This window comes from Salvelinus alpinus, chromosome 8, assembly GCF_045679555.1.
Source record: "Salvelinus alpinus chromosome 8, SLU_Salpinus.1, whole genome shotgun sequence".
Lineage (NCBI taxonomy): Eukaryota > Metazoa > Chordata > Actinopteri > Salmoniformes > Salmonidae > Salvelinus > Salvelinus alpinus.
The window spans coordinates 62,380,995-62,406,337 of NC_092093.1; the positions used below are offsets into that span (position 1 = coordinate 62,380,995).

Genomic DNA, 25,343 nt, shown 5'->3' on the forward strand with positions numbered 1-25,343 from the left:
GCCGTCTGTCTCTGGGGCTGTCTGTCTCTGGGGCTGTCTGTCTCTGGTGTCGTCTGTCTCTGGTGCCGTCTGTCTCTGGCGCCGTCTGTCTCTGGAGCCGTCTGTCTCTGGTGTCGTCTGCCTCTGGTGCCGTCTGTCTCTGGTGTCGTCTGCCTCTGGTGCCGTCTGTCTCTGGTGTCGTCTGTCTCTGGGGCCGTCTGTCTCTGGTGCCGTCTGCCTCTGGTGCCGTCTGTCTCTGGGGCTGTCTGTCTCTGGTGTCGTCTGTCTCTGGTGCCGTCTGTCTCTGGCGCCGTCTGTCTCTGGAGCCGTCTGTCTCTGGTGTCGTCTGCCTCTGGTGCCGTCTGTCTCTGGTGTCGTCTGCCTCTGGTGCCGTCTGTCTCTGGTGTCGTCTGTCTCTGGAGCCGTCTGTCTCTGGTGCCGTCTGTCTCTGGGGCCGTCTGCCTCTGGTGTCGTCTGTCTCTGGTGCCGTCTGTCTCTGGTGCCGTCTGTCTCTGGAGCCGTCTGTCTCTGGTGTCGTCTGCCTCTGGTGCCGTCTGTCTCTGGTGCCGTCTGTCTCTGGGGCCGTCTGTCTCTGGTGTCGTCTGTCTCTGGTGCCGTCCGTCTCTGGTGCCGTCTGTCTCTGGAGCCGTCTGTCTCTGGTGCCGTCTGCCTCTGGTGCCGTCTGTCTCTGGAGCCGTCTGTCTCTGGTGTCGTCTGCCTCTGGTGCCGTCTGTCTCTGGTGCCGTCTGTCTCTGGGGCCGTCTGTCTCTGGTGTCGTCTGTCTCTGGGGCCGTCTGTCTCTGGTGCCGTCTGTCTCTGGTGCCGTCTGTCTCTGGTGTCGTCTGCCTCTGGTGCCGTCTGCCTCTGGTGTCGTCTGCCTCTGGTGTCGTCTACCTCTGGGGCCGTCTGTCTCTGGTGCCGTATGTCTCTGGGGCCGTCTGTCTCTGGGGCCGTCTGTCTCTGGTGTCGTCTGTCTCTGGTGCTGTGTCTGGTGCCGTCTGTCTCTGGTGCCGTCTGTCTCTGGGGCTGTCTGTCTCTGGGGCCGTCTGTCTCTGGTGCCGTCTGTCTCTGGAGCCGTCTGTCTCTGGCGCCGTCTGCCTCTGGTGCCGTCTGTCTCTGGGGCTGTCTGTCTCTGGGGCCGTCTGTCTCTGGTGCCGTCGGTCTCTGGTGCCGTCTATCTCTGGTGCCGTCTGTCTCTGGGGCCGTCTGTCTCTGGTGCCGTCTGCCTCTGGTGCCGTCTGTCTCTGGTGCCGTCTCCCTCTGGTGCCGTCTGTCTCTGGGACTGTCTGTCTCTGGGGCCGTCTGTCTCTGGTGCCGTCTGTCTCTGGGGCCGTCTGTCTCTGGTGCCGTCGGTCTCTGGGGCTGTGTCTGGTGCCGTCTGTCTCTGGTGCCGTCTGTCTCTGGGGCTGTCTGTCTCTGGTGCCGTCTGTCTCTGGGGCCGTCTGTCTCTGGGGCCGTCTGTCTCTGGTGCCGTCTGTCTCTGCTGCTGTCTGTCTCGGCTGCTGTCTGTCTCTGCTGCCGTGTCTGGTGCTGTCTGTCTCTGGTGCCGTCTGCCTCTGGTGCCGTCTGTCTCTGGGGCCGTCTGTCTCTGGGGCTGTCTGTCTCTGGTGCCGTCTGTCTCTGGTGCCGCCTGTCTCTGGAGCCGTCTGTCACTGGTGCCGTCTGTCTCTGGGGCTGTCTGTCTCTGGGGCCGTCTGTCTCTGGGGCCGTCTGTCTCTGGTGCCGTCTGCCTCTGGGGCCGTCTGTCTCTGGTGCCGTCTGTCTCTGGGGCCGTCTGTCTCTGGGGCCGTCTGTCTCTGGTGCCGTCTGTCTCTGGGGCCGTCTGTCTCTGGGGCCGTCTGTCTCTGGTGCCGTCTGTCTCTGGGGCTGTCTGTCTCTGGTGCCGTCTGTCTCTGGTGCCGCCTGTCTCTGGAGCCGTCTGTCACTGGTGCCGTCTGTCTCTGGTGCCGTCTGTCTCTGGGGCCGTCTGTCTCTGGGGCCGTCGGTCTCTGGGGCCGTCTGTCTCTGGGGCCGTCTGTCTCTGGCGCCGTCTGCCTCTGGTGCCGTCGGTCTCTGGTGCCGCCTGTCTCTGGAGCCGTCTGTCACTGGTGCCGTCTGTCTCTGGTGCCGTCGGTCTCTGGTGTCGTCTGCCTCTGGTGCCGTCGGTCTCTGGTGTCGTCTGCCTCTGGTGTCGTCTACCTCTGGTGCTGTGTCTCGTGCCGTCTGTCTCTGGTGCTGTGTCTGGTGCCGTCTGTCTCTGGGGCCGTCTGTCTCTGGTGCTGTGTCTGGTGCCGTCTGTCTCTGGTGCCGTCTGTCTCTGGTGCCGTCGGTCTCTGGGGCCGTCTGTCTCTGGGACTGTCTGTCTCTGGTGCCGTCTGTCTCTGGTGCCGTCGGTCTCTGGGGCCGTCGGTCTCTGGGGCCGTCTGTCTCTGGGACTGTCTGTCTCTGGGGCCGTCTGTCTCTGGTGCCGTCGGTCTCTGGGGCCGTCTGTCTCTGGTGCCGTCGGTCTCTGGGGCCGTCTGTCTCTGGGACCGTCTGTCTCTGGTGCCGTCTGTCTCTGGTGCCGTCTGTCTCTGGGGCTGTCTGTCTCTGGGGCCGTCTGTCTCTGGTGCCGTCTGTCTCTGGGGCTGTCTGTCTCTGGTGTCGTCGGTCTCTGGTGCTGTGTCTGGTGCCGTCTGTCTCTGGTGCCGTCTGTCTCTGGTGCCGTTTGTCTCTGGTGCCATCTGTCTCTGGGGCTGTCTGTCTCTGGTGTCGTCTGTCTCTGGTGCCGTCTCTCTCTGGGGCCGTCTGTCTCTGGGGCCGTCTGTCTCTGGGGCCGTCTGTCTCTGGTGCCGTCTGTCTCTGGCTTTTCTGGTCTCTGGTGCCGTCTGTCTCTGGTGCCGTCTGTCTCGGCTGCCGTGTCTGGTGCCGTCTGTCTCTGGTGCCGTCTGTCTCTGGTGCTGAATCACTACTATATGCATCAGTCAAACTCTCTTTTCAACATAGTGAACATCTGTCAAATGTAGTTGCACAATGTTGTAGACATTTCAGAGGGCCTGTTCAAGATTAAAACAATGTGAAACATTGTGTAACCTTTGGCTCTTGAACACACCCCGGACGTTCAGTTGCATCCAATCACCACCAGCATCAATATCCTCTGCAGTTCAGATAATTAGTGGAACTATCATAACTACCACACACACACACACACACACACACACACACACACACACACACACACACACACACACACACACACACACACACACACACACACACACACACACACACACACACACACACACCCCCCAACACACACACACCCCAACAAACACACGCACCCCAACAAACACACACCCAGCACACACACATCCCAACACACACACACCCCAACAAACACACACCCAGCACACACATACACATTTCTGGCTGTACTCTGTGTATCCTGTCTCTGTTTGGAACCCTTACAACCATTCCAACAGAGAGCAGGGAGAGTGAAGCGTCACACATGATTAGGTCAAATGGAATCAACCCAAACTAGCTTGAAATGCCAGACCTCTACTATAAGATTGTTATACCATAGCATATCATGTCTAGCAGGGGGTTATGTAACTCCAGATGAGTGCGTACAAGGAGGGTATTGAGAGACATTGAGAGTTTGTACAAGGACACACTCTTATGTTGGAGAAGACCAATGTGCTGTAGAGGTAAGCAGCGTTAATATCTAACTTTGGCCACTTGGGGGCAGAGCTCTGTCTCTCTACAAGTCTACAAAATCAGATTAACCTTGGCCTGAGCCTGATTACCGTGAAGGTACAGTATTACCTCACCAACAATCTGCTTTCTCCAATCCTCCACTGGAGCCTGAGTCAATTAACACACTCCTGGGGTAACGTCTGTCTGTCTGTAGTAGCCCTCAACCACAGTGACACCGTTCAGTCACAGGTGTGTCTTATCATTGGCTAATCCTCTGCCATTACCCCACTGGTCCCCTCATAACAATTATTGTATAGACATAAAATGGAGTGTGACCACTCTTGGGATAGTTTGGGATTTTTATGTATCTGCGTCCAGTATGAAGGAAGTTAGCGGTCGTTTTTATCCTAACCGACTTACAGTCATGTGTGCATTATTATTTTTTACTTATGGGTGGTCCCGGGAATCGAACCCACTATGCTCTACCAACTGAGCTACCGGTGACCACTTACTGCCTACATTCTCCATTCCCACTCCACACTACCTTAGTACTATTAATTATGAATTATTATTCACCAACTGGAAAGTATTCTGACTGGTGAAATACACAGGTGATATAGCTTATGGTTCATTGTGATCATGTTACCTGTCATGGTATTATAAACCTGTTGTTGTTGTAGGCTCTGCATTCCTACCAGTATGACTCTGTGATGAGACGACTGATGAACCAGCTCAACTTCTACATCATGCCTGTCTTCAACGTTGACGGATATCACTTCAGCTGGACTACGGTAGCTACAAATACCCCTCTCTCTCTCTCTCTGCCCTAGCTAGCATTTGACACAACATACAGTGAGGGAAAAAAGTATTTGATCCCCTGCTGATTTTGTACGTTTGCCCACTGACAAAGAAATGATCAGTCTATAATTTTAATGGTAGGTTTATTTGAACAGTGAGAGACAGAATATCAACAAAAAAATCCAGAAAAACGCATGTCAAAAATGTTATGAATTGATTTGCATTTTAATGAGGGAAATAAGTATTTGACCCCTCTGCAAAACATGACTTACTACTTGGTGGCAAAACCCTTGTTGGCAATCACAGAGGTCAGATGTTTCTTGTAGTTGGCCACCAGGTTTGCACACATCTCAGGAGGGATTTTGTCCCACTCCTCTTTGCAGATCTTCTTCAAGTCATTAAGGTTTCGAGGCTGACGTTTGGCAACTCGAACCTTCAGCTCCCTCCACAGATTTTCTATGGGATTAAGGTCTGGAGTCTGGCTAGGCCACTCCAGGACCTTAATGTGCTTCTTCTTGAGCCACTCCTTTGTTGCCTTGGCCGTGTGTTTTGGGTCATTGTCATGCTGGAATACCCATCCACGACCCATTTTCAATACCCTGGTTGAGGGAAGGAGGTTTTCACCCAAGATTTGACGGTACATGGCCCCGTCCATCGTCCCTTTGATGCAGTGAAGTTGTCCTGTCCCTTTAGCAGAAAAACACCCCCAAAGCATAATGTTTCCACCTCCATGTTTGACGGTGGGGATGGTTTCTTGGGGTCATAGGCAGCATTCCTCCTCCTCCAAACACGGCAAGTTGGGTTGATGCCAAAGAACTCAATTTTGGTCTCATCTGACCACAACACGTTCACCCAGTTGTCCTCTGAATCATTCAGATGTTCATTGGCAAACTTCAGACGGGCATGTATATGTGCTTTCTTGAGCAGGGGGACCTTGCGGGCGCTGCAGGATTTCAGTCCTTCACGGCATAGTGTGTTACCAATTGTTTTCTTGATGACTATGGTCCCAGCTGCCTTGAGATCATTGACAAGATCCTCCTGTGTAGTTCTGGGCTGATTCCTCACCGTTCTCATGATCATTGCAACTCCACGAGGTGAGATCTTGCATGGAGCCCCAGGCTGAGGGAGATTGACAGTTCTTTTGTGTTTCTTCCATTTGCGAATAATCACAGAAACTGTTGTCACCTTCTCACCAAGCTGCTTGGCGATGGTCTTGTAGCCCATTCCAGCCTTGTGTAGGTCTACAATCTTGTCCCTGACATCCTTGGAGAGCTCTTTGGTCTTGGCCATGGTGGAGAGTTTGGAATCTGATTGATTGATTGCTTCTGTGGACAGGTATCTTTTATACAGGTAAGAAACTGAGATTAGGAGCACTCCCTTTAAGAGTGTGCTCCTAATCTCCGTTCGTTACCTGTATGAAAGACACCTGGGAGCCAGAAATCTTTTTGATTGAGAAGGGGTCAAATACTTATTTCCCTCATTAAAATGCAAATCAATTTATAACATTTTTGACATGCATTTTTCTGGATATTTTTGTTGTTATTCTGTCTCTCACCGTTCAAATAAACCTACCATTAAAATTATAGACTGATAATTTCTTTGTCAGTGGGCAAACGTACAAAATCAGCAGGGGATCAAATACTTTTTTCCCTCACTGTATGTATTTAAGGAGACATGTTATTAATATCTTCATAGCTACTTTGTGTCACTGTATGCACCGTATTTGGATAGACTATGGTTGCCAGTGGTAATTATTTTTGCCCCCAGGATCGTTTCTGGAGAAAAACCAGGTCCAAAAACGCCAAGTACCACTGCAGAGGTGTTGACGCCAACAGGAACTGGAAAGTCAAGTGGTGTGGTGAGTTTCTTTTTTAATCTATCCTGTATGGAGGCCCCAATAATGAAAGTATTTGAGACACAGTGCTGTGTGTGTGTGTCTCTCCTCTCTCTGTCCTCTGCTTTTCCTTCCCATACTGTTGGGAGATGTGTCTCCTGGCGCTCTGCCTGCTTAATTAGTGTAAGCTGTGGATTAAATGTTTGTGTGGTGATGACACCACCCGTTTGATATGATTTTGGTGGTGCTGAGCTGGGGGTGGGGGGGTCCTCTGGGGGGGTGGGCTGGTAATTAATCACTCAGGGAGGGAGGTTGGTTTCATGTGTGGTAATTGGAATCTGAAACGAGAAAGGATAGATATTTACAGCAAGAAAAGAGAAGGAGAGAAAGGGTCATATGGGGTAATATATAAGGGCGCAACAGGGTAATATAGAAAGAGCATGTGATACTAATTATCTCCAAGGTCTGTACAAGACAGTGGCTGGTGTTAAAGATATTCTCACATGTAGCAGATATGGCTATAGGCCCTGAGTTTTTCCTGACCACGGGACCTAAGCAGGAAATCTCTGGGCCCTTAAATCAAACCTGCTACATTGGATTATCCAGCTGCTGTAAATGCAGGCTAGAATATAATAAAAGATCCACTGCCTTGACCTTTAACCCGACTAGGAAAAACTCTTGGCCCTAGCTATAGCATGAAAAGAGGCCCTAATTATGAGAATAGGCAATAGGCAAATGGTTACTGAAGCATTTGTTTCTTTCTGGGAACCAATCATAGACTCTCAATGTTGGACGATACCAGGGGTAATTTACTGTCTAATTTGAATCCGTTAATTAATTTAGGATATTGTTTATCACGCTGTTTGAACTATACATAGACATGGCTCATTCCCTGTTGGATTTACATATGCAAATGTTAATTAGACCCAGTGTTTTGAGGTGCTGCTTGTTGCTCACGGGCAAATCTCTTAGATCATGCTCAGCCTTGTCTGTCAGCAGGTTACACCAAGTTGAGTTTCTCACATTTATTTTTGGATTACTCATTTACATCGTTCAAGGAGACATACTGTAGTTGGAGGGTTTTGTATATTTGTGGATAGAATACATGCATATTGCAAAGCTATGAGAAAGAGAGAGAGGCCATTTTGTGAGTTATCATGTATAAAACAATTGTTGGCAGGCAACAGTGTGACAGTTGGTCCCAAGAACATTTTGAATTGATAAAATGTCAACAGGCTGTGTGGAATAAAAATATGTCCTGGTCAATTTGGTCATCTAGCAGACGGCAGACACTCTCACCCAGAGCAACTTACTTTACACCAAATGCACTCAAATAAGGAAGCTGAAACAACTGCATTCCGACATTTTTGTGTATTGTATCCTCTGCAATTTTTGGTATATGTATCTGTTGCCTGGTGTAAAACGTTTATGTATTTTAAATTGTCACATAAAATAAAATCAAACCTAACCCAATACTAATATCCTATAAAAAAAACGTTTTGGGTATAATTCCAGTATAAACTTGTGTAACCTCTCTGTATGTACACCCCTTAATACTGTATGATCATACTAAGTAACAGTACCTTCCCTGTTGTTGTTCCCCCTGCCAGAGGAGGGTGCATCCTCCCAGCCCTGTGATGACACGTACTGCGGACCCTTCCCCGAGTCCGAGCCGGAGGTCAAGGCGGTTGCCAAGTTCCTGCGGAAGCACAAGAAGCGTGTCAAGGCCTACATCTCCATCCACGCCTACGCCCAAATGTTGCTCTACCCCTACTCCTATAAATACGCCACCATCCCTAACTTCAACTGTGTGGTGAGAGACAGATCTGTGACCACAATCAATCAATGTTGTTGCAACACATATTGAAATTTAATAGATAATTGGAATGTAATGATTGTTTAACCCCTCTTACAGGAGTCAGCTGCACACAATGCAGTGACTGCCCTGTACTCTGCCTATGGAGTGAGGTATAGATATGGACCTGCCTCCACCACACTGTGTGAGTTATACACACGCTCTACTTCCTGGCATTACCTTACTTCAGCAGAACACTGGAAAGCACTCCGAAAACTTTGATCGCATAATATTAAGATCAAATATTAGAATTCATCCCATACACATGTTTACCTGTGGTAAAATCCCCTCCTTGAATCCAAACTGTTTTATTTGATCTGACGCCAACAGATGTCAGCTCAGGCAGCTCCATGGACTGGGCCTATAGGAACGGGATCCCTTATGCCTTTGCCTTTGAACTGCGGGACACAGGCTACTTTGGCTTCCTGTTACCTGAAGCCCTGATCAACCCCACCTGTACTGAGACCATGAGAGCAGTGAAGACCATCTCATCAGGCCTACTGAAGAAGTGTGAGACAGGGATGCATCAGCTGGACAGGGAGCGATATCCATATCTCTGAGATATACAGACAATTATCTCTGCATCTGTAATCTACGGGCGGTGGGTTATTGTGTCAAAAAGGATTATGCAAGCCTTAAAGGGATAGTTCGGGATTTTATCTACTTACCTAGAGTGAGATTAAAATGTTTATGTATCTGCATGCAGTTTGAAAGAAGTTACTAACTAGTGTTAGGGCAATTGCTAACTTGCTTTAGCGCAATGACTAAGTCTGGGAACAGCTTGCATGCTAGCTGTTCCTATAGACTTCCAGTCATTGCGCTAACGCTAATTAGCATTGGCTCTTGAAATGATCTCTAATTTCCTTCACATTGGATGCAGATACATAAAAATCCTGAGCTATCCCTTTAATGTTTATCCAAGAGTGGTCACACTCCCTTTTATGTCTGTATGTTAGAGGCTATAATAGTGGTACTTGAAAATGACCTCAAACAATTATTTAGATGTCAGATGACATAACTTCACCTTGTACTATAATAACTCGACTATCTACAAAGTGTACAGTGGACATAAGCACTTGAATGCCATTTTCAAGAGACTGATATTGCATTTCACAGCACTTTTTTAAAACCAAGACTTTCTCCTGAACTTACTGTTTTCACCCTTCAAAACTTCACTGTCTGGAGCACCATCAGCTAACTGCTCTAGATGTCTTCCAAATGTATTTTACATTAATTGTGATAGAACATCAGCTTATTTAGCACATTTAGTTTCTATGGTACAAACAACAAGAATGCCTATAGTATCATTAAAGGGATTGTTCACACAAATTACAAAATGACATATTGGTTTCCTTACCCTGTAAGCAGTCTATGGACAAGGTATGACAGCACTCAAAGTTTTAGTTTTGTTAGCTGGCCAGTGTTTTGAAATACTAACTTTTATCTAATGCAAGCCAATGGTACATATATTAACATTTTCACGCTTCATCTCCAAGTCATCCTAAAGTATCAAAAATGTATTAGATTTTTCCACTAAAGCAAAACAAGTTAGCATTTGAAACAGTGGCCAGTTATACAAAACCAAAGCATGGATTGCTGTCATACCTTGTCCATAGACTGCTTACTTGGTGAGGAAATGTGTCATTTGAGTGAACTTTTCCTTTAACAAACTGCCTTCAAATGGACTTTACATCTCTTTATGCTTTTCAGTTGCTGACTTATATAGTCAGTGGTAAAGGACACATTTCTATCATTTTTTTTAAGAGGAAATGTTTACTTTTGATAGAAAGTGCCCAGGACATTTACTGAATTGTAATAAATGGTATTTCTTTTTTATGAGTTTGTCACATGTGGATACTTTCGTTGTCATTACTAGCATTATACATATTTCAATAACATAATTTGACATAACAGGAGTGTAATATCATGTGTGGTAGTGTAACAGTGATGCAGCAGCATATGTTTTCAAGGGATGCAATGAAGCAAGTTTAAAAGGTCAAAAAAACATTGGCTCAACCTCCTCCCAATCCTGTCTCTTGCAGTTTTATTTGAGAACTGTCTGCTACTGTTATTTCCATAGTAATGAGCAAGTGTCTGTTTTTCCCTGGCAGTCTAGCTTGTTTTAATTCATTCTAACAAGACGCAGCGTGCCGTGTTTCTGGGGCCCTGCAACTACACACTCATATACCACCCTGTTTAATCCAATCATTGTGTATTTGTGCAAACAGTTGCTGCCCACTCTCACAATTGACATAGATTAATTTGGATCAATTATTGTTCCAATATGATGTGGATGACAATGATGACTTGGCACCAGATGGATCAGAGTTAGGTTTCTTTCTACTTCTAAAGTTGTTGTTCTCCCTCCCTCACCCCGCCACCCCAAAACACTCTTGGTCACAACACTAAATCATTAATGAAGAAGGATCCTTGTACTGAATGTTTTGTCTGTCTCTTTGCTAGACATCCTGTGTGGGTGTGAGAGACTGCATGTGTGAGACTAGTAAGAATGTAGTGGGATTGTCCCTCTTGCCTCCCACCTGGGTATAAAGTGCTAGTAGTTGCTCTGGAAAAGCAACCGAGACACAGAGAGACGTTCATCTTCAAAATTGTCAGGTGATGTTCCAGTATTGACAGATTTAGAGGTGTCAGGGTTTTTCCATTCCATAAAAGACAAAATGCTTTGCTACCACGATATTATTTCTCTATCATATAGTTTTTAACTAAGACGCAAAATGGTAAGGTAAGAGTGCCACTTTCAATAGCAGCACTTTGTGTGCCAGTGAGCAAATCACAGCTTTTAGCTTCAATTGTGATCAGGTACTCTCTTCCATAGTGCCTCTTCCTTAGCTGACACTGCAGTTTTGGTTGCCTTTCACTTCTCAACAAATAAACAACATCATGGCTCACTTTCAAGAGTGCAGCATCACCGTCCCTTTGGTGAAACGGCTTGACTGCAGGTACCAAACAAAGGAAAAGGCTGGAGTAGTATTTTGTTCAAATCACATCAAATCAAAAATCACATCAAATCAAAAATCACATCAAATTTGATTGGTCACATACATGTGTTTAGCAGATGTTATTTTGGGTGTAGCGAAATGCTTGTGTTTCTAGCTCCGACAGTGCAGTAGTATATAACAAGTAATATCTAACAATTACACAACATATACCCAATACACACAAATCTAGCAAAGGAATGGAATTAAGAATATAAAAATATATGGTTGAGCAATGTCAGAGTGGCATAGAATAAGATACAGTAGAATAGCATAGGATACAGTATATACATATGAGATGGGTAATGCAAGATATGTAGACATTATTAAAGTGACTAGTGTTCCATTTACAAAAGTGGCCAGTGATTTCAAGTCTATGTATCTAGGCAGCAGCCTCTATATGTTAGTGATGGCTGTTTAACAGTCTGATGGCCTTGAGATAGAATCTGTTTTTCAGTCTATCGGTCCCACTTTTGATGCACCTGAACTGACCTCGCCTTCTGGATGATAGCGGGGTGAACAGGCAGTGGCTCAGGTGGTTGTTGTCCTTGATGATCTTTTTGGCCTTCCTGTGAAATTGGGTGCTGTAGGTATCCTGGAGGGCAGGTAGTTTTCCCCCGGTGATGCACCATCCTCTGGAGAGCCCTGCTATTGCGGGCAGTGCAGTTGCTGTACCAAGCGATGATACAGCCCGACAGGATACTCTCGATTGTGCATCTGTAAAAGTTTGTGAGGGTTTTAGGTGACAATCAAAATTTCTTCAGCCTCTTGAGGTTGAAGAGGCGTTGTTGCGCCTTCTTCACCACACTGTCTGCGTGAGTGGACCATTTCAGTTTGTCAGTGATGTGTACGCCGAGGAACTTCAAGCTTTACACCTTCTCCACTGCGGTCCCATCAATGTGGATGGGGGGTGCTCCCTCTGCTGTTTCCTGAAGTCCACGATCATCTCCTTTGTTGTGTTGACGTTGAGTGAGAGGTTATTTTCCTGGCACCACACTCCCAGAGCCCTCACCACCTCCCTGTAGGCTGTCTCGTCATTGTTGGTAATCAAGCACAACTAACTATTATGTTAGTTGTGCTTAGTTTAATGAGTGTTTGTTAGATTAAACATGAAAAAAACACATTTTGTTTTGATTTTTTGTTTGTCGTGACTGATCATTTAGGGCCTTATGCAGGAAGTCTGATGTGGGCCTCATTGTGCAGGTGTTTCTTCGGGATGGCTCCCACTGTGTCAGATAGGTCCCCTCTCGGAGTGGTCTGTCCAGGTAAGTGTCACCTCTGGTTGAGAGGACCCAGGGTTCTACAGAGTGCCCTTTAGGTTCCCCAGTAGGAGGTTGTCTTTAACCCAGCAAGCCTTAGTAAAGGTGTCACAACACACGACCATTGCCTAGATGTGTATGACCTTATAATGTGAAAAATGGCCTTACAGTTAAATGTTATAGAATGGAGACTCACAGGTTCTTGTCAAGCTCTGCTGTTGATTTTATGTTTGATGTTTGATAGCCCCTTATTATTTACATGAAATAAACCAGAAATAAACCCAATTCTTAACTAATCAATAGTCACAGTGGAAGCTTTAAGTTAAAAAAAGACTATCTACATATCATGGCTCTTCAACAGTGGTGTAAAGTAATGAAGTAAAAATACTTTAAAGTACTACTTAAGTCATTTTGGGGGTATCTGTACTTTACTATATATTTTTACAACTTTTTATTTTACTTCACTACATTCCTAAAGAAAATAATGTAATTTTTACTCAATATATTTTCCCTGACCCCCAAAAGTATTTTGAATGATTAGCAGGACAGGAAAACGGTCCAATTCACAAACTTATCAAGAGAACATCCCTACTGCCTCTGATCTGGCAGAATCCCTAAACACATGCTTCATTTGTAAATGTTGTCTGCATGTTGTATTGTGCCCCTGGTTATCCTTAAATAAAATAATACAATTGTGCCATCTGGTTTGATTTACATAGGCAATTTGAAATGATTTATAGTTGTACTTTTACTTTTGATACTTAAGTATATTTTTGCAATTACATTAACTTTTGATACTTGAGTATATTTAAAACCTAATACTTTTAGACTATTACTCGAGTAGTATTTTACTGACTTTCACTTTTACTTGAGTCATTTTCTATTAAGGTGTCTTTACTTTTTCTCAAGTATGAACGTAATATCATGGTTAGGTTAACTATATTTATTCAAAAGGAGACCTATTGATACTATTCATATACCATACACACGCACAAACACACACACAGCCCCTCGCTCGCTCTCTCTCTCTATTTCCGCTCCTTGAACCGCTGCCTGGATCATCCTGCTGCCTCACTGCGGCCAGTTTTAAAGTGCGTGACGTCGCTTCCTTTCAACATGGCGCAGCTAGGCAGGTTGCTAATGGAAATCTGAGGGATTTACCCCACCTTCTGTCTTTATTTATGTCTGTATGTTAGAGCAACTGCCGCTGTCATCTCGAACAGAATACATCGGTCTGAAACGGCTGCTGCCCTTTGGACAGGCTCCTCGCCCCAATTCCGGTGCGTCATGTATGAGGGCAAAAAGACGAAAAACATGTTTTTAACAAGAGCTTTGGAGAAGATCCTGGCCGACAAGGAGGTTAAAAAGTCTCATCATTCACAATTGCGCAAAGCCTGCGAGGTGGCACTTGGTAAGTTCTGGCATTATCACAATCTTAGGTTGTCATTGATTTGCCCACGTCATGCATCTCTGCTTATCCTGCTTGATAGGTTTTCGGCTGCTACAATGTCGCCAAAAATCTTCCTAGAATCTGTTGGCAACATTGTAGAGCTAAACGGGTTATATGGCTTTTCGCCCGATAATTTAGGAGTTATTCTGGTGAAGGATGGGATATAAGTGTTGAATATACAACTATCGAGGTTGCATTATAGGCTCGGAGATAATCATTGCTTTACTATGTGAATACGGAAATGGTGCAAGTGACAGGGGTGGGTGCCTCCTTTGACATTTGCAAGCTGCTACACCAGTTTATTACGCATGTAACTGATAATTCAGCCCTTTTGAAATAAATAGACAGCTATTACCTGAAAGCAAACTGGCACTGTTATTATTACCAATGATACAACCTAATGGAACTGCATTTGTCTGCAAGTCATAGGCTGTAGGCTACGGCCACTCGTAGCCTCTATAGCTACAATTCTTCCTCCAAGAAGAAGAAGCTACCGACAATGTTAATTTCAAATGAATCATTCTTCATTAAATTGTTAGGACGATATGTGAAAATAATTTAGCCTCAACACTTTTACTTTTTTCTGGTGGGATCTTCTGTGTCATACGAAGCAGTGTCTGTCTGCTCTGCTCTGGAAATCCAGACTGCCCTGCGTGGCTGGAGAGGGAGTGGTGTTGAAAGAATGTAGCCTATCGCCTGGCAGTGAATGTTGGCTACTGTGGTATCTTTGGAGACTGGATCTGCGTTTATGTCCAGGTCTGGGTTGTCCCCAAAAACACCTGCACCACGGCGGGCAAGTGGCATATACTTTTGGCCATGTAGTGTATGTTGACACCTGCTCGTCGAACATCTTATTCCAAAATCATGGGCATTAATATGGAGTTGGTCCCCCCCTTGCTGCTATAACAGCCTCCACTCTTCTGGGAAGGCTTTCCACTAGATGTTGGAACATTGCTGCAGGGACTTACTTCCATTCAGCCACAAGAATATTAGTGAGGTCGGCCACTGATGTTGGTCGATTAGGCCTGGCTCGCAGTCGGCATTCAGACTCTATTCCGCATTCATCCCAGAGGTGTTCAATGGGGTTGAGGTCTGGACTTTGTGCAGGCCAGTCAAGTACTTCCACACCGATTTCGACAAACCATTTCTGTATGGACCTCGCTTTGTGCACAGGGGCATTGTCATGCTGAAACAGGAAAGGGCCTTCCCCAAACTGTTGCCAAAAAGTTGGAAACACAGAATCGTCTAGAATGTCATTGTATGCTGTAGTGTTAAGATTTCCCTTCACTGGAAGTAAGGGGCCTATCCCGAACCATGAAAAACAGCCCCAGACCATTATACCTCCTCCAACAAACTTTACAGTTGGCACTATGTATTCGCGCAGGAAGCGTTCTCCTGGCATCCACCAAACCCAGATTAGTCCGTCGGACTGCCAGATGGTGAAGCATGATTCATCACTCCAAAGAACGTGTTTCCACTGCTCCAGAGTCCAATGGCGGCGAGCTTTTTCCACTCCAGCCGACGCTTGGCATTGTGCATGGTGATCTTAGCCTTGTGTGCGGCTGCTCGGCCATGGAAATCTATTTCATGAAGCTCCCGACGAACAGTTATTGTGCTCACGTTGCTTCCTGAGGCAGTTTGGAACTCGGTAGTGAGTGTTGCAACCGAGGACAGACGAGTTTTACGCGTTACGCGCTTCACTACTCAGCGGTCCCGTTCTGTGAGCTTGTGTGGCATACCACTTCGTGGCTGAGCTGTTGTTTCTCCTAGACGTTTCCACTTCACAATAGCAGCACTTGCAGTTGACCAGGGCAGCTCTAGTTGGGAAGAAATTTGATGAACTGACTTGTTGGAAAGGTGGCATTCTATGACGGTGCCACATTGAAAGTCACTGAGCTCTTCAGTAAGGCCATTATACTGACAATGTTTGTCTATGGTGATTGCATGGCGGTGTGCTCAATTTTATACACCTGTCAGCAACGGGTGTAGCTGAAAAAGCCAAATCCACTAATTTGAAGGGGTGTCCACATACTTCCGTCTATATAGTGTATCATGTTACATTATCAGCATGGCATCATTCACACTCGCAGCAGGTGCATTAAGCAGAGGCTCGTCTTTACACTCTAGCCTTATCTCCATTGGTCCTATGTCGGGTTGCATTATGTTGGACATAGAAAGAGGAAGGCTCAACTAAACTTTACGTGAATCATTTTAATCTGTCGTGCAACTCAGAACAGGTTTTGTCCTGATAGTTTCTGGTCCGTGTCTCAACACCAGGATGTGTGCTAGGCCTGTTTGGAACAAGTTAGGCTCTCTTCTGCTATACCAGTAATCTGACACTGCTGGTGAAACAAATTGGCCCACCTTTGTTGTTGAGCAGCCAGTAAGTCTAGCCTGTCTTACTGTACCTGTCTCAACGGTTTTGGGGGATAGGGAATGCACAATACTAGACTACATTGATATTAGCCAATATGCAATGCTATTATAATGTTATTACACTGTTAGTAACACCATTGAGTATTCACTACATGTTAGCATGTTTACTAAAACTTGCTCTTTTAATGTAAATTATCTGAACTATGATAATATAAATATTTTATTAGACATCTCTGTATTCTTTCCCTATTGTCTTACATAGGCTACTGGGTTTATATGAGGATTAGACTTTGTACTTCCTGGAGTTGTGTGAGGTTATCTTAAGTAGGAGGAGAGTTCATAGTAGGAACAACGCTCCCCCTGCATTCATGAAGTGAACAGCCCAGATTAGTCAGAGCACCACAGCGTGTGGGTGTTTAAGAGCAGTGAGTTTACCACTGCTTTATTATGCTTTAGGCCTGTGTCGTGGCCTATAAATATTACAGATTCTAAAGGTGTGCCTGAATTCGTTTAAAAAAAAAAAGATAACCAGCTGTGATTCTATTTATAAGCGTATTGGAGGCATGGATGGACATTTTGAAGGCTGCTCATCCTAAAACAATTAGAAACTTTGAGTCTGAAGTAACCACTTCCTGTCTAAACAACTGGGTGACCCATTACCAGTGACTTACGTAATCTCTCCTCTTGCCTTGAGGCACAGAGACATCTCAGAGAGAATGCCATTACTTCCAGTCTACTGCCCTCTCAATGACAGTCCTCTCTCTGTCCTCTGCTTTTCCTTCCCATACTGTTGGGAGATGTGTCTCCTGGCGCTCTGCCTGCTTAATTAGTGTAAGCTGTGGATTAAATGTTTGTGTGGTGATGACACCACCCGTTTGATATGATTTTGGTGGTGCTGAGCTGGGGGTGGGGGGGTCCTCTGGGGGGGTGGGCTGGTAATTAATCACTCAGGGAGGGAGGTTGGTTTCATGTGTGGTAATTGGAATCTGAAACGAGAAAGGATAGATATTTACAGCAAGAAAAGAGAAGGAGAGAAAGGGTCATATGGGGTAATATATAAGGGCGCAACAGGGTAATATAGAAAGAGCATGTGATACTAATTATCTCCAAGGTCTGTACAAGACAGTGGCTGGTGTTAAAGATATTCTCACATGTAGCAGATATGGCTATAGGCCCTGAGTTTTTCCTGACCACGGGACCTAAGCAGGAAATCTCTGGGCCCTTAAATCAAACCTGCTACATTGGATTATCCAGCTGCTGTAAATGCAGGCTAGAATATAATAAAAGATCCACTGCCTTGACCTTTAACCCGACTAGGAAAAACTCTTGGCCCTAGCTATAGCATGAAAAGAGGCCCTAATTATGAGAATAGGCAATAGGCAAATGGTTACTGAAGCATTTGTTTCTTTCTGGGAACCAATCATAGACTCTCAATGTTGGACGATACCAGGGGTAATTTACTGTCTAATTTGAATCCGTTAATTAATTTAGGATATTGTTTATCACGCTGTTTGAACTATACATAGACATGGCTCATTCCCTGTTGGATTTACATATGCAAATGTTAATTAGACCCAGTGTTTTGAGGTGCTGCTTGTTGCTCACGGGCAAATCTCTTAGATCATGCTCAGCCTTGTCTGTCAGCAGGTTACACCAAGTTGAGTTTCTCACATTTATTTTTGGATTACTCATTTACATCGTTCAAGGAGACATACTGTAGTTGGAGGGTTTTGTATATTTGTGGATAGAATACATGCATATTGCAAAGCTATGAGAAAGAGAGAGAGGCCATTTTGTGAGTTATCATGTATAAAACAATTGTTGGCAGGCAACAGTGTGACAGTTGGTCCCAAGAACATTTTGAATTGATAAAATGTCAACAGGCTGTGTGGAATAAAAATATGTCCTGGTCAATTTGGTCATCTAGCAGACGGCAGACACTCTCACCCAGAGCAACTTACTTTACACCAAATGCACTCAAATAAGGAAGCTGAAACAACTGCATTCCGACATTTTTGTGTATTGTATCCTCTGCAATTTTTGGTATATGTATCTGTTGCCTGGTGTAAAACGTTTATGTATTTTAAATTGTCACATAAAATAAAATCAAACCTAACCCAATACTAATATCCTATAAAAAAAACGTTTTGGGTATAATTCCAGTATAAACTTGTGTAACCTCTCTGTATGTACACCCCTTAATACTGTATGATCATACTAAGTAACAGTACCTTCCCTGTTGTTGTTCCCCCTGCCAGAGGAGGGTGCATCCTCCCAGCCCTGTGATGACACGTACTGCGGACCCTTCCCCGAGTCCGAGCCGGAGGTCAAGGCGGTTGCCAAGTTCCTGCGGAAGCACAAGAAGCGTGTCAAGGCCTACATCTCCATCCACGCCTACGCCCAAATGTTGCTCTACCCCTACTCCTATAAATACGCCACCATCCCTAACTTCAACTGTGTGGTGAGAGACAGATCTGTGACCACAATCAATCAATGTTGTTGCAACACATATTGAAATTTAATAGATAATTGGAATGTAATGATTGTTTAACCCCTCTTACAGGAGTCAGCTGCACACAATGCAGTGACTGCCCTGTACTCTGCCTATGGAGTGAGGTATAGATATGGACCTGCCTCCACCACACTGTGTGAGTTATACACACGCTCTACTTCCTGGCATTACCTTACTTCAGCAGAACACTGGAAAGCACTCCGAAAACTTTGATCGCATAATATTAAGATCAAATATTAGAATTCATCCCATACACATGTTTACCTGTGGTAAAATCCCCTCCTTGAATCCAAACTGTTTTATTTGATCTGACGCCAACAGATGTCAGCTCAGGCAGCTCCATGGACTGGGCCTATAGGAACGGGATCCCTTATGCCTTTGCCTTTGAACTGCGGGACACAGGCTACTTTGGCTTCCTGTTACCTGAAGCCCTGATCAACCCCACCTGTACTGAGACCATGAGAGCAGTGAAGACCATCTCATCAGGCCTACTGAAGAAGTGTGAGACAGGGATGCATCAGCTGGACAGGGAGCGATATCCATATCTCTGAGATATACAGACAATTATCTCTGCATCTGTAATCTACGGGCGGTGGGTTATTGTGTCAAAAAGGATTATGCAAGCCTTAAAGGGATAGTTCGGGATTTTATCTACTTACCTAGAGTGAGATTAAAATGTTTATGTATCTGCATGCAGTTTGAAAGAAGTTACTAACTAGTGTTAGGGCAATTGCTAACTTGCTTTAGCGCAATGACTAAGTCTGGGAACAGCTTGCATGCTAGCTGTTCCTATAGACTTCCAGTCATTGCGCTAACGCTAATTAGCATTGGCTCTTGAAATGATCTCTAATTTCCTTCACATTGGATGCAGATACATAAAAATCCTGAGCTATCCCTTTAATGTTTATCCAAGAGTGGTCACACTCCCTTTTATGTCTGTATGTTAGAGGCTATAATAGTGGTACTTGAAAATGACCTCAAACAATTATTTAGATGTCAGATGACATAACTTCACCTTGTACTATAATAACTCGACTATCTACAAAGTGTACAGTGGACATAAGCACTTGAATGCCATTTTCAAGAGACTGATATTGCATTTCACAGCACTTTTTTAAAACCAAGACTTTCTCCTGAACTTACTGTTTTCACCCTTCAAAACTTCACTGTCTGGAGCACCATCAGCTAACTGCTCTAGATGTCTTCCAAATGTATTTTACATTAATTGTGATAGAACATCAGCTTATTTAGCACATTTAGTTTCTATGGTACAAACAACAAGAATGCCTATAGTATCATTAAAGGGATTGTTCACACAAATTACAAAATGACATATTGGTTTCCTTACCCTGTAAGCAGTCTATGGACAAGGTATGACAGCACTCAAAGTTTTAGTTTTGTTAGCTGGCCAGTGTTTTGAAATACTAACTTTTATCTAATGCAAGCCAATGGTACATATATTAACATTTTCACGCTTCATCTCCAAGTCATCCTAAAGTATCAAAAATGTATTAGATTTTTCCACTAAAGCAAAACAAGTTAGCATTTGAAACAGTGGCCAGTTATACAAAACCAAAGCATGGATTGCTGTCATACCTTGTCCATAGACTGCTTACTTGGTGAGGAAATGTGTCATTTGAGTGAACTTTTCCTTTAACAAACTGCCTTCAAATGGACTTTACATCTCTTTATGCTTTTCAGTTGCTGACTTATATAGTCAGTGGTAAAGGACACATTTCTATCATTTTTTTTAAGAGGAAATGTTTACTTTTGATAGAAAGTGCCCAGGACATTTACTGAATTGTAATAAATGGTATTTCTTTTTTATGAGTTTGTCACATGTGGATACTTTCGTTGTCATTACTAGCATTATACATATTTCAATAACATAATTTGACATAACAGGAGTGTAATATCATGTGTGGTAGTGTAACAGTGATGCAGCAGCATATGTTTTCAAGGGATGCAATGAAGCAAGTTTAAAAGGTCAAAAAAACATTGGCTCAACCTCCTCCCAATCCTGTCTCTTGCAGTTTTATTTGAGAACTGTCTGCTACTGTTATTTCCATAGTAATGAGCAAGTGTCTGTTTTTCCCTGGCAGTCTAGCTTGTTTTAATTCATTCTAACAAGACGCAGCGTGCCGTGTTTCTGGGGCCCTGCAACTACACACTCATATACCACCCTGTTTAATCCAATCATTGTGTATTTGTGCAAACAGTTGCTGCCCACTCTCACAATTGACATAGATTAATTTGGATCAATTATTGTTCCAATATGATGTGGATGACAATGATGACTTGGCACCAGATGGATCAGAGTTAGGTTTCTTTCTACTTCTAAAGTTGTTGTTCTCCCTCCCTCACCCCGCCACCCCAAAACACTCTTGGTCACAACACTAAATCATTAATGAAGAAGGATCCTTGTACTGAATGTTTTGTCTGTCTCTTTGCTAGACATCCTGTGTGGGTGTGAGAGACTGCATGTGTGAGACTAGTAAGAATGTAGTGGGATTGTCCCTCTTGCCTCCCACCTGGGTATAAAGTGCTAGTAGTTGCTCTGGAAAAGCAACCGAGACACAGAGAGACGTTCATCTTCAAAATTGTCAGGTGATGTTCCAGTATTGACAGATTTAGAGGTGTCAGGGTTTTTCCATTCCATAAAAGACAAAATGCTTTGCTACCACGATATTATTTCTCTATCATATAGTTTTTAACTAAGACGCAAAATGGTAAGGTAAGAGTGCCACTTTCAATAGCAGCACTTTGTGTGCCAGTGAGCAAATCACAGCTTTTAGCTTCAATTGTGATCAGGTACTCTCTTCCATAGTGCCTCTTCCTTAGCTGACACTGCAGTTTTGGTTGCCTTTCACTTCTCAACAAATAAACAACATCATGGCTCACTTTCAAGAGTGCAGCATCACCGTCCCTTTGGTGAAACGGCTTGACTGCAGGTACCAAACAAAGGAAAAGGCTGGAGTAGTATTTTGTTCAAATCACATCAAATCAAAAATCACATCAAATCAAAAATCACATCAAATTTGATTGGTCACATACATGTGTTTAGCAGATGTTATTTTGGGTGTAGCGAAATGCTTGTGTTTCTAGCTCCGACAGTGCAGTAGTATATAACAAGTAATATCTAACAATTACACAACATATACCCAATACACACAAATCTAGCAAAGGAATGGAATTAAGAATATAAAAATATATGGTTGAGCAATGTCAGAGTGGCATAGAATAAGATACAGTAGAATAGCATAGGATACAGTATATACATATGAGATGGGTAATGCAAGATATGTAGACATTATTAAAGTGACTAGTGTTCCATTTACAAAAGTGGCCAGTGATTTCAAGTCTATGTATCTAGGCAGCAGCCTCTATATGTTAGTGATGGCTGTTTAACAGTCTGATGGCCTTGAGATAGAATCTGTTTTTCAGTCTATCGGTCCCACTTTTGATGCACCTGAACTGACCTCGCCTTCTGGATGATAGCGGGGTGAACAGGCAGTGGCTCAGGTGGTTGTTGTCCTTGATGATCTTTTTGGCCTTCCTGTGAAATTGGGTGCTGTAGGTATCCTGGAGGGCAGGTAGTTTTCCCCCGGTGATGCACCATCCTCTGGAGAGCCCTGCTATTGCGGGCAGTGCAGTTGCTGTACCAAGCGATGATACAGCCCGACAGGATACTCTCGATTGTGCATCTGTAAAAGTTTGTGAGGGTTTTAGGTGACAATCAAAATTTCTTCAGCCTCTTGAGGTTGAAGAGGCGTTGTTGCGCCTTCTTCACCACACTGTCTGCGTGAGTGGACCATTTCAGTTTGTCAGTGATGTGTACGCCGAGGAACTTCAAGCTTTACACCTTCTCCACTGCGGTCCCATCAATGTGGATGGGGGGTGCTCCCTCTGCTGTTTCCTGAAGTCCACGATCATCTCCTTTGTTGTGTTGACGTTGAGTGAGAGGTTATTTTCCTGGCACCACACTCCCAGAGCCCTCACCACCTCCCTGTAGGCTGTCTCGTCATTGTTGGTAATCAAGCACAACTAACTATTATGTTAGTTGTGCTTAGTTTAATGAGTGTTTGTTAGATTAAACATGAAAAAAACACATTTTGTTTTGATTTTTTGTTTGTCGTGACTGATCATTTAGGGCCTTATGCAGGAAGTCTGATGTGGGCCTCATTGTGCAGGTGTTTCTTCGGGATGGCTCCCACTGTGTCAGATAGGTCCCCTCTCGGAGTGGTCTGTCCAGGTAAGTGTCACCTCTGGTTGAGAGGACCCAGGGTTCTACAGAGTGCCCTTTAGGTTCCCCAGTAGGAGGTTGTCTTTAACCCAGCAAGCCTTAGTAAAGGTGTCACAACACACGACCATTGCCTAGATGTGTATGACCTTATAATGTGAAAAATGGCCTTACAGTTAAATGTTATAGAATGGAGACTCACAGGTTCTTGTCAAGCTCTGCTGTTGATTTTATGTTTGATGTTTGATAGCCCCTTATTATTTACATGAAATAAACCAGAAATAAACCCAATTCTTAACTAATCAATAGTCACAGTGGAAGCTTTAAGTTAAAAAAAGACTATCTACATATCATGGCTCTTCAACAGTGGTGTAAAGTAATGAAGTAAAAATACTTTAAAGTACTACTTAAGTCATTTTGGGGGTATCTGTACTTTACTATATATTTTTACAACTTTTTATTTTACTTCACTACATTCCTAAAGAAAATAATGTAATTTTTACTCAATATATTTTCCCTGACCCCCAAAAGTATTTTGAATGATTAGCAGGACAGGAAAACGGTCCAATTCACAAACTTATCAAGAGAACATCCCTACTGCCTCTGATCTGGCAGAATCCCTAAACACATGCTTCATTTGTAAATGTTGTCTGCATGTTGTATTGTGCCCCTGGTTATCCTTAAATAAAATAATACAATTGTGCCATCTGGTTTGATTTACATAGGCAATTTGAAATGATTTATAGTTGTACTTTTACTTTTGATACTTAAGTATATTTTTGCAATTACATTAACTTTTGATACTTGAGTATATTTAAAACCTAATACTTTTAGACTATTACTCGAGTAGTATTTTACTGACTTTCACTTTTACTTGAGTCATTTTCTATTAAGGTGTCTTTACTTTTTCTCAAGTATGAACGTAATATCATGGTTAGGTTAACTATATTTATTCAAAAGGAGACCTATTGATACTATTCATATACCATACACACGCACAAACACACACACAGCCCCTCGCTCGCTCTCTCTCTCTATTTCCGCTCCTTGAACCGCTGCCTGGATCATCCTGCTGCCTCACTGCGGCCAGTTTTAAAGTGCGTGACGTCGCTTCCTTTCAACATGGCGCAGCTAGGCAGGTTGCTAATGGAAATCTGAGGGATTTACCCCACCTTCTGTCTTTATTTATGTCTGTATGTTAGAGCAACTGCCGCTGTCATCTCGAACAGAATACATCGGTCTGAAACGGCTGCTGCCCTTTGGACAGGCTCCTCGCCCCAATTCCGGTGCGTCATGTATGAGGGCAAAAAGACGAAAAACATGTTTTTAACAAGAGCTTTGGAGAAGATCCTGGCCGACAAGGAGGTTAAAAAGTCTCATCATTCACAATTGCGCAAAGCCTGCGAGGTGGCACTTGGTAAGTTCTGGCATTATCACAATCTTAGGTTGTCATTGATTTGCCCACGTCATGCATCTCTGCTTATCCTGCTTGATAGGTTTTCGGCTGCTACAATGTCGCCAAAAATCTTCCTAGAATCTGTTGGCAACATTGTAGAGCTAAACGGGTTATATGGCTTTTCGCCCGATAATTTAGGAGTTATTCTGGTGAAGGATGGGATATAAGTGTTGAATATACAACTATCGAGGTTGCATTATAGGCTCGGAGATAATCATTGCTTTACTATGTGAATACGGAAATGGTGCAAGTGACAGGGGTGGGTGCCTCCTTTGACATTTGCAAGCTGCTACACCAGTTTATTACGCATGTAACTGATAATTCAGCCCTTTTGAAATAAATAGACAGCTATTACCTGAAAGCAAACTGGCACTGTTATTATTACCAATGATACAACCTAATGGAACTGCATTTGTCTGCAAGTCATAGGCTGTAGGCTACGGCCACTCGTAGCCTCTATAGCTACAATTCTTCCTCCAAGAAGAAGAAGCTACCGACAATGTTAATTTCAAATGAATCATTCTTCATTAAATTGTTAGGACGATATGTGAAAATAATTTAGCCTCAACACTTTTACTTTTTTCTGGTGGGATCTTCTGTGTCATACGAAGCAGTGTCTGTCTGCTCTGCTCTGGAAATCCAGACTGCCCTGCGTGGCTGGAGAGGGAGTGGTGTTGAAAGAATGTAGCCTATCGCCTGGCAGTGAATGTTGGCTACTGTGGTATCTTTGGAGACTGGATCTGCGTTTATGTCCAGGTCTGGGTTGTCCCCAAAAACACCTGCACCACGGCGGGCAAGTGGCATATACTTTTGGCCATGTAGTGTATGTTGACACCTGCTCGTCGAACATCTTATTCCAAAATCATGGGCATTAATATGGAGTTGGTCCCCCCCTTGCTGCTATAACAGCCTCCACTCTTCTGGGAAGGCTTTC

At 44.2% G+C, this 25,343-nt stretch overlaps 3 protein-coding genes across 6 annotated transcripts in view; all 3 read left to right on the top strand.

The window, feature by feature from the left end:
* LOC139583406 (carboxypeptidase A6-like) overlaps positions 1 to 9,956 on the top strand; it is a 36,851-nt gene extending 26,895 nt beyond the window's left edge. Inside the window, exons 7-11 of the mRNA XM_071414460.1 lie at positions 4,314 to 4,424; positions 6,199 to 6,289; positions 7,876 to 8,078; positions 8,181 to 8,265; positions 8,451 to 9,956. Coding sequence (XP_071270561.1) covers positions 4,314 to 4,424; positions 6,199 to 6,289; positions 7,876 to 8,078; positions 8,181 to 8,265; positions 8,451 to 8,680 — 720 coding nt within the window. The 3' untranslated portion in view covers positions 8,681 to 9,956. The remainder of the gene's footprint in view (positions 1 to 4,313; positions 4,425 to 6,198; positions 6,290 to 7,875; positions 8,079 to 8,180; positions 8,266 to 8,450) is intronic.
* Positions 9,957 to 13,408: 3,452 nt separating this feature from the next.
* Positions 13,409 to 20,540, top strand: LOC139583407 (carboxypeptidase A6-like). Its single transcript, XM_071414461.1, has 4 exons — positions 13,409 to 13,786; positions 18,460 to 18,662; positions 18,765 to 18,849; positions 19,035 to 20,540. Exons 1-4 carry the CDS (start codon positions 13,663 to 13,665, stop codon positions 19,262 to 19,264), a joined length of 642 nt encoding a protein of 213 aa, XP_071270562.1. The 5' UTR covers positions 13,409 to 13,662; the 3' UTR covers positions 19,265 to 20,540.
* Positions 20,541 to 23,985: 3,445 nt separating this feature from the next.
* The window catches only part of LOC139583408 (brefeldin A-inhibited guanine nucleotide-exchange protein 1-like), a 115,435-nt gene continuing 114,077 nt past the window's right edge, over positions 23,986 to 25,343 (top strand). For all 4 annotated transcript variants that reach the window (XM_071414465.1, XM_071414471.1, XM_071414470.1 and 1 more), the window contains exon 1: positions 23,986 to 24,370. In XM_071414465.1, coding sequence (XP_071270566.1) covers positions 24,247 to 24,370 — 124 coding nt within the window. In that variant the 5' untranslated portion in view covers positions 23,986 to 24,246. The remainder of the gene's footprint in view (positions 24,371 to 25,343) is intronic.

What these genes read in the sequence shown, in the direction of transcription:
- LOC139583407 (XM_071414461.1), top strand. Translation starts at nt 13,663, where the DNA reads ATGTATGAGGGCAAAAAGACGAAAAACATGTTTTTAACAAGAGCTTTG. An exon ending in AGCCTGCGAGGTGGCACTTG is followed by an intron (nt 13,787 to 18,459) that starts GTAAGTTCTGGC and finishes TCCCCCTGCCAG; the next exon opens with AGGAGGGTGCATCCTCCCAG. An exon ending in TCCCTAACTTCAACTGTGTG is followed by an intron (nt 18,663 to 18,764) that starts GTGAGAGACAGA and finishes CCCCTCTTACAG; the next exon opens with GAGTCAGCTGCACACAATGC.